Consider the following 9,273-nt stretch of genomic DNA (forward strand, 5'->3'; position numbering starts at 1 on the left):
AGTACACGCAGGCGTTGTTGTAGAAGACGGAGTTGCGGCACCTCGGGCACACATTGGACGGAGGCAGCCTGGTTCCCGAGTCCTGCGCCTGCCCCGGGAGGCTGTGACGGGGATTGCTGCCTCCGAGCACGACGCCGTGCTGCAGTCCCGCCGGGCGGACGCGCGGCTCGTCGGCGACCGGGGCGGAGCGCGGCGCGTTCTGGCCGGGGTTGCCTGCAGCAAACCAAGAAATGAGCCAGAACTCCATAAACTGCGCCAAGAAAGAGGGACGCACGAACGTGGCGCGCGTCGATTTTGATGGGCACCGACCTCGGATGCGCGGGGTCTCGAGCGCGCTCCTGGAGGTGGAGCTACCGTCGTCCTCGTCGCCGTATGTCCCTGCTCCCCCGTGGCGCGGGGCGGGCTGCTCTCCGACCGGGCGGACGTGCGGCTGGTTGGCGACCAGGGCGGAGAGCCAGGCGTTCCGGCGTTCGTACTGCAAGCGGTTGACTGCGGAGAAACCAAGAAATGAGACAGAAGAACTCCAAAGCTTCGCAACAAGAGGGAAGCAAGAAGAAGGCGCGCGTCTTGGACACCCACCTCGGATGGGCGAGCCCTCGGACGCGCTCGTGGAGGTGGAGCCGCTGCCGTCCTCGCCGCCAGACGTCCCCGCCGCCCTGGTCGACGTGCTCCCGACGCTCTCACGCGCCGGGTCGTCGATCCAGTACTGCATGATACCCTTGCCCTTCCCATCTCCCATCCCCTCCTTGCCGAACGACCGAGCTGGCGGGGTGGCGGCTGAGCAATCGGTCGAACACCTTGCGCGCTTCTCGTCGAGGGCGGCGCTCAAGGAGGCAAGGGCGGGCGAGGAAGAAAGCGCGAGGAGAAGGGATGGGAGGGGGAGAGGCGCTGGTGTTACCCCCGACGAGGGCGACGAGACTTATATAGAAGGCCGGCGCTGGGTTTGGCAGTTGGCGCTGGCGCTGCGTGCTGCGATTCCAAGAATCATCCAGTAGAATTTTGTAGAATTCTCACAAGAAACAAAGAAATTTTCGCATTCCGATTTATGGGCATCCTTTGCAAAGTCAGATTGTGAGATTCGTGTGCTGCTGGATAGGTCGGCTACTGCAATGCATCGATGACTTGTGCCCCAGTCAGAGCGGTAGCGCTCCAGTTGATCATGGTGCCTGGGCCACCGCACCGACGCTGCCAGCCGGACAAGTGTTCTGGGCAAGGCCCAGCCGCGCTTCTCGCCGGCACTCGCGTCGGTGGTCAGCACGCGGCTCTCGGGCTGGTGCGTGTTCTGCGACGTCGTGCTTCGCCGGCGGGGAAGAAGTTGCCGCTCCAGCCTCCAGGACTCCGCGACGTCGTGCTGCCGCATGCTGGCGGAGGGGGCTTCTCCTCCGGGCCAGGGTGGACACGTCCGGTCAGAGCTCCGGCCCGCGCATCTTGTCCCCGCCGCGGCGCCACGCGCATCGATCCGTGGCTTCTGTCGTGGCTGCACCATCCGGGGCCGCCGCCGCCCGCCGCCGCTGCGCCTGCGCTCTTGTCCGGCGGCACTTGACACGTCCAGGAGGTGCGGCGGCACGTTGCCAGGGAACGGCGCATGCCGACCGGCAAGCGCGCACCTCGACCGAGCAGTTTGGTGTTGGGATGGGGAGGAACGCAATGCACTTCATTCCGGCAGTGGCAAAACAGGCAGTTCAATCACCAAAAGGAAATTAACCCACGCATTCAGAAATCACAATCACCGACAGTAGCATCAAAAGCCTGCATGAACCAGTACTCCTCAAACCAGCCTCTGCAAGATATGATCATGTCAAAACAGAGGACACAAATGAGTCAACTAATCTCACAGCATCACAACTGTTAGTAGTATGCATCAAAACAACTGCATTATCCACTCCTACAGAAAAAAACGACTTAGGCCCTGTTTGTTTCCTTGCTAGATAATATAATCTAGCTTATAATTGTAGGATCATATTATCTAGCTTATAATCTGAAATAAGCATTTCCTCCATAGCTTATAGGATTATCATAATCTAGGACATGGATTATATAATCTAGATTATAATCTAAGACGTTTGTTGACCATTGAGGATTATTTAAGCTACATTAAATAATCTATGGGTAAACAAACAGGGCCTTAACTCTGCTAGAAGTCTAAAAACAAATAATATGTTAATATAGGACCTCCTCACCTCCAATCCAAAACAACAAAAACTACCTTCAGGCAAAGAAACAGATACCAGTTGCACATCAGCAGCGCAGTTACAGTGACATAACGTGGCAAATATTTATCACAAACGTGCTTCTCTTTTCAGTGACAGACTGGCAGTAAGTGAATTCAGCTATGCATTCACAAGGAAATCAGAAACCACAATCACACACATATAGCATCACAGAAAGTGCAGTAAAAGATGCTTTTGAGACCAGCATTGGCCGATGATGATTTATGTCAAAACAAAGAATCTGAACGGGACAATTACATGTATCAAATTCGCCTAACCGCTGTACTTACCAAAATGCTACTACGTTGCAAGCATACAAACTCTGACAGAATCCTAAAAAACCGATCACAAAGAGGAAATAGTTTGCACAATCAAAGTCTGAATGGGAACGCAATGCGCACCCGTTCTATGAGGAAAAGGATATTTGACAGAGGATTTTCAATTGAAATTATGTCACTAATAGAAAGGAAAGTTCTTCAGTAATTTGTCCATTCTTAATACTAGCATATAGTTTCTTTGGTAAATTCAGAGAGGGGCATGAAATGTGACTGTAGGACCTCAAGTTTCAGTTATACAGTTACACTGACATAAAAAGGAAACTATGGTAGTTGTGTGCGCCTCTCTTTACAGAGGCTGAGACAAACAACCAAAATACCATTTATGCAGTTTCAGTACAACAACATGGCAAATAAAAATATCATGCTCCTCCTTTCTGTGGAAAAACAGATAATAAGAGGACCCAACACCATACAGTTCAGTTATAAGAAAATAAACCATCAGCCGGGAGAATTCACAATCACAAAGATATATCATCAAAGAATGCAGGAACAAAATACTTCTCAAACCGGAATTTTCTGATGATGATTGCTATGTCAAAACAGAGGGCACAGCTGAGTCAAAATTACTCTCACAGCATCACATAGTAGCAATATGCATCAAAACTACTGCATTATCCACATGCATCTAACTCTGCTAGAATCCTAAAAGACCCCATCCCAAAGAGCCAATTACTGAACAAACGTTACAACTGCTTAACCTGTTCCAGAAAATTAACCATCAGAGAAGGCGCAATCGTTCTCACTGAATCCGATGGCCTTGGTGACGAGCGACGCAAACATGGCACACAACGCCGTAGGAGACGCAGATGTTGCACAGGCAGACATGCTGTGGCGAGCGAGTCGCCAACCATCCCGGACGGATACGGCAAAACGGGCACCTGAGGTGCTCGGGGACGGCCATCGCGCCCCACTCCCACGGCAACACCACAACGGGCTGGTCGCCAGCGCCGGGCCCGGGCACAGGATGCGCCGCCAGCGGTGGCGGCTGAAGGCCGGGACGCCAGCAGGGTTGGAAGGCGGACCCTCCGGGCACCTCGCCGCGCTGTCGTCCCACCGGGCGGATGGCGACCGCGAGCTGGTTCTGGGGCTGCTGCACGCCGGCACCGACGGGTGGAGGAGGTCGCGGGTGTTGATGAGGACGAGGGGGTGCGGTCTGGCGACGGAGTCCCACGGGCTGGTCGGCGGGGAGCACTGGACATGCCTGCTGTCCCGGCTGAAGGTCGGGCTGCCCGAGTTGGGCGGCGGACCCTCCGGGCCCCACCCCACGCTGTCCCACCGGGCGGCTGGCGACCGCGGCCTGGTCCTGGCCGGGAAGGCCCATGCCCGCTGGGGCAGAGGACGCGGAGAGACACTCCACGCACACGACGGCGTAGAGGATGTGGCAGACGGCGCACGGGCAGTCATGCCGCCGCGGGAGATCCTCCATCCACCTCTCATAGTAATGGCAAGTCGGGCACCTCCGGTCCTCGGGGACGGGGCTGGGGTGCGTCATCTTGTACTGCTGGTCGCGATCTTGGAACTGTCGTCGCACCATAGGGTCTTGGCAAAGGCGACTCACCTCCCAAACCGTCGCCCAGTACCCACCTCCGGTTTGCAGCGCCCCGGACGCGGCCGCCGGCGCCGAGTATTGAGGAAGCAGAGGGGATTGTGGAAGAGAACCCATGGGCTGAAGCTGCGAGTCCCCCAAGGCCGGCGCCTGCAGCTGAAGGCCGTGACGGGAGCTACTCCCTCCGTGCTGCTGCTGCTGCCCCATCAGGTGGCCGTGAGGCTGGTTGACGAGGAGCGGGGCGTCCTGGCCGGGGATCCCTGCAACGAGACCAAGAAACCAGAGCTTCAAAACCGCAAGAAAGCGAAGCAAGAAACAAGGCGGGCGGGCTCGGATTTTCTTGGGCACACACCTGGTCCTGGGTTGCCGTCCCCGCCGCCATATTGCCTTGTCAACTCCCTCACCACCCTCCTCCGGACGGCCGACGACTCGCCGTCCTCGTACTCGTCCGCCTTCCTCTTGTCCTTGCGCCTGGTGGGGTCCTGGTCTGCCATCTCGCCACCCCTCGGACTCCTCCCACCGTCGCCAACGGCGTGGGGATTTGCGATCGGTCGAGAGCTCGAACACCTTCTCTTCTTTGCTTCTCCCGAGACGAGGAGTTCAAGGAAGAGGGAGAACGAGAAGGAATGGGAGGGGGGAGCGACGACGACGAGGGCAGGAGACGATGCTTTATAGAAGGCGAGCACTGGGGATTGCCGCTTTCGGCTAGGCGGTCGGCGCTGCGTGCAGGCGAAATCGATTTTGGGGGAAGGGAAGGAGATGATCCACCCACCCCAACAGGGTTTGAGCTGGGCTGCAAAGCGAAAGGTGTTCGACCAATGGGCCACAAGGGAGCCCGCTTAGCAACTTCTGGTAAAACAGGCTAGAAACCAGCGTTTCGTTGTGCTTATTTATTATTCATGGGACTTTCTCACTGTCAGGGCCTTAGTTCTGACTTTTGAGCCTACGCCTAACATAAATTTTCAGTATGATTCTTTTTCTTGAATCTGTACAGTAATTTTATTGGAAGGTAGTTTGGAGGATTTTAAATATGACTATTGCTTTTTAATTAGCTATTTTTGCATTAATTATGACTTCCTCAGTCTTAGTAATTAGTGTACCCCTTGTATTTGCTTCTCCCGCTAAACGTTGTATTTTCCGGTATATTATTATGGATTGGATTAGTCTTTCTGGTAGCTATTTTGAATTCTCTCATTTCTTAAATTTGTTTAGTATTTAATAGCCCGATAAATATAAAGAATGACCTTTTTTGAAAAAATTCTTTAATACACATTAAAATGCTATTTTCGTTCCAAATTATTATATTTTGTTTAACCCATGGTTCAACACTAGCGTATGTTGCGCTATTGTATAATGGCTTTAGCGTCAATGCCATTGGCGTTATGAGGCGACCTCGGTATAGCTACATGAGCACTTTACATTATGCAGCTAGCAAATATCAAAAGATCACATGAAAAGAACACTGGCATTTTTTTCCCAACCTGAATTAACATTTTGCGTGAAAGTTTCTAGAGAACACTAAAAAATCAATCGTTCTGCTAATCGAATTTGTTTGTCTAATAAGAGAACTGAACTTTTGAACTGATAAACCCTAGGTCTAATTAGCAGAGGCAAACCGTGAAGATTTCTGACACCTAGCCCATATGTTTGAAGTGCCACAGAGTAATGAAGACCTAACATCATCTCGATGGTAAAGGATAAGGCAATCTATGACTAGATTCATACATTCAGTAAAAATAAAAGCGAAAAAAAACTGGCCCTCAAGCAACCTGACACTGCCCGATGAAGAAGGCTTGCCGCAACTTCTGAAATTAACCAATTACAATTAAATGAAGAAGGCCAGACAGAAATGAGATTTGGTCCTACAAAAGAATTCGAAGTGAAATCCTGTTATTATATATTCAAATTTGGAGGAATAATCCGTCCATATTTACACTGGTCATATGGACATCTTTAGCACCAAACGACTGTAAGATCTTCGCTTGGCTAGCTATGAAAGGACGACTGCAAACTGGAGCTGTTCTTGCTAAGAAAGAATAGAAAGAAAAGAACATCTTGCCCGTATGGAAGCAATGAAGAGGAAACAGTTGATCACATGCTGTTCACATGCCCTCAGGCAATGCAATTTTGGACACAGTTGGGTTTCTCTACAGTCTTCTATTCTTATATGAGAACAGCACGGCTCAACTAAGAGCATAGACAAACACACCAACAACAAGGAACTGAATTGCCTAGAACCATAATCGCAGTTTCCTGGAATATGTGGCTTGTGAGAAATTGGAAATATTTGGCGTCGTCAGTCGTCACGGTTCTAACTTCAGTGATCAAGGTTAACTGCAGATAACACTTTGGAAGCATACAACTTAAAAAGGAAACAAGGAGAAACGTAACAAAAGACTGGATTTAGAATTGAGATCAAAATGCTGTAATACAGATTCCTCCACGATTTGATCAAGAAAAGCTTACTGCAAACATCAGTTCCCTGCATTTCCTTTTACATCCTTTTAAAAAAATTCTCCTCTTCTTTTTGTGTGTTTTCCTTTCTTTTTTCCTTTCGATGCATTGTTGCACTGATGAATGTGTACTCGACTTTTGTAAAGCTTTTCTCTTGCAATGAAATTTTAGGTGGGGGTCTCCCCTCCTGACTTCCTAAAAAGAAACATGATCCAACTTACTGCCAACGCAAAAAGACTACATGCAAATATAATCTGATCTCTGTCTAATGCAACCATAAATGGTATTTCAAATCAGCCTGTCCTTTTTGCTCATGAGATGTAATCTGATCTAAGAAATTCCTGAACTGTAGAGATATCTTTAGTAATAGGTCAAGAGCTACTTGGTTATTCAAAGTAATGTGTGAGCTAACGCTGGTTATTAAGAGCTACAGAATTCCTGGAAAAGACAAACAAGCTCTACATTTAATGAACCAATATTACTGGTTATTGAAAGTTACAGAATTGTCAGACAGCAAACTCAGTTAAAGTACCCATGCGTCATATAAATCTAGCCGTAAATGATTGGTTGGAACTTGGAATGTAGGGAAAGGCGGTAAATCTAGCAGTAAATCACTTATATATTTCAGAATATTCTGCAGTAATTGCCTCTGCTTATTCTGTTCCTTGAAGCTCAGAAAACATTCAGAGAGAACGCAATCGTTCTCACTGCATCCAAGGCCCTCCGCGACGAGCAGGTCTAGAACTAGACGCCCCCTTGCGGAGCCGCCGCCTGAGCGGAGGCGCAAACCCGGCACACGACGCCGTAGAAGCGGCAGATGTCGCACAGGCAGACATGCTGCGGCGAGTGGATCGCCAACCATCCCGGACAGGCACGGCAAGAAGCGCACCTGAGGTCCTCGGGGACGGGCATGGGCTCGTGCAGGAAGAGTCCCATGACGCCCCGCCCCCACGGCACCACGGGCTGGTCGTCGCCGCCGGGCACTGCAGGACGCGCATGCGGTGGCTGACGCACGCCGGCGCCGACGGGTGGAGGAGGTTGCGGGTGCTGTTGACGCCGATCGTGAGGTTGAGGGGCGTCCATGATCGCGAGGAGAAGCAGGCACGGTGACCGCGTCCATCTCCCTGAACGGGGGAGGATCAGCGGCCGGCGCGCGTGCGGCTGGCCCACCAGGCCGGACCGTGCGTAGTAGCGGCCCATTCCATCGGCCGCAGCCCTAGCAAGTTTCTATAGTTAGTTGAGTCGAGAAGCGTCGTCGCCATCGCCGACGCTAGCTGCTGGTCGCCAAAGCTCTCGCCGCCATGCCGACGTCCGACTCCGCCTCGGCCATCATCGGCGGTAGCGTGACCGGGAGCCACCTCCTCCACATCGAGGGCTACTCGCGCGCCAAGGAGCTGCTGCTCCCCGACGAGACCGCGGACTCCGAATCTTTCAACGTCGGGGGCCGGACGTGTCGCCTTCGGTACCTCCCGAGCCCGTGCCCCCTGGGAGTCAGGTACCCCGGCCACATAGGCGTCGGGCTCCTCCTCGTCGACACCATCCCTTACCCCGCGTGCGCGCGAGCAAGGTTCGTTCTGCTCGACCAGGCCGGGAACGAGGTGCCGGCCTGCACCCAGAGCGTAGGCTGGCGTGACTACTCGCTCCCCGACGCCCCGGCTGTTGGCGTCGTCTTCGAGAAGGCGGCCGTGGAGGCGTCGCCGAATCTCGTCGTGAACGACTGCTTCAAGCTCAGGTGCGACGTCACGGTGATGAATCCGTTCCGCTGGGAGAAGAGGGGATCTTGGACGTTCATGGTGCCACCGTCCAACCTGCATCACCATCCCGGCGACCTCCTCGTGGCCAAGGAGGGCGCCGACGTCACGTTCCAAGTCGCCGGCGAGACGTTCGGCGCGCACAAGTGTATTCTGGCGGCTCGGTCGCCGGTCTTCAAGGCGCAGCTCTTCGGCGCCATGAGAGAGAGCATCGGCACAGGGGTTTGCATACAGATCGATGATATTGTACCCCGGGCATTCAATGCCTTGCTGCATTTCATATACACTGATGCATTGCCGGAGATGACTGGCCAAGAAGAAGAGGTTCTCATCATGGCTCAACATTTGTTGGAAGCGGCAGACAGGTATGCCATACAGAGGCTCAAGCAGATTTGTGAGGAAAAACTGTGCCGGTGCTTAGACATGAACACAGTTGCAAACACGTTGGTGTTGGCTGACCAACATTGCTGTGACAGGCTTAAGGTGGCTTGCATTCAGTTCCTTAAATCTACTGAATCCTTGGAAGCGGTCATGGCAACCAGTGGCTTTGAGCATCTGATCCAAAGCTTCCCTGCTCTTTTGAGGGAGTTAATCTCCGAGCTCGCTGCCCGCTGACACATGATCAAAAGACTATCAAGGACCCTAGCCTGCGGTTTCAGTTATCTACTTGTCTCCTTGCTCTTTTCTTAAAATATATTATTATATATTTGAACCGTGTAAACCTGAAGCTTTGACTGTCTGCAGCGGTTTTGAGATTTTTTTAATCTTGGTTTTTCATCCTTTGGGATAATAAATGATCGTGCTATACAGGTGCAACGTCAGAATAAGCATTCATCTGGTTTCTAGTTCCGTATACAACTTAAACCACCCAACAGTTGTACTTCATGCTTCATATTTTTGTGCCCCTAGAATTCATATAGGTGAACGAAACTAGAAAACAAATGTCGTTTGATATCTCGGCTTATTCTGTGTAC

General features: G+C 51.9%; 1 protein-coding gene across 1 annotated transcript; it reads left to right on the forward strand.

The window, feature by feature from the left end:
- Positions 1-7,849: 7,849 nt before the first annotated feature.
- On the forward strand, positions 7,850-8,914 carry LOC112872815 (BTB/POZ and MATH domain-containing protein 2-like). The gene has a single exon (XM_025935857.1). The coding sequence runs from the start codon at positions 7,850-7,852 to the stop codon at positions 8,912-8,914; it is 1,065 nt and encodes a 354-aa protein (XP_025791642.1).
- Positions 8,915-9,273: the final 359 nt, after the last annotated feature.

Source organism: Panicum hallii, chromosome 9, assembly GCF_002211085.1.
Source record: "Panicum hallii strain FIL2 chromosome 9, PHallii_v3.1, whole genome shotgun sequence".
In the NCBI taxonomy this organism is placed as follows: Eukaryota; Viridiplantae; Streptophyta; class Magnoliopsida; order Poales; family Poaceae; genus Panicum; species Panicum hallii.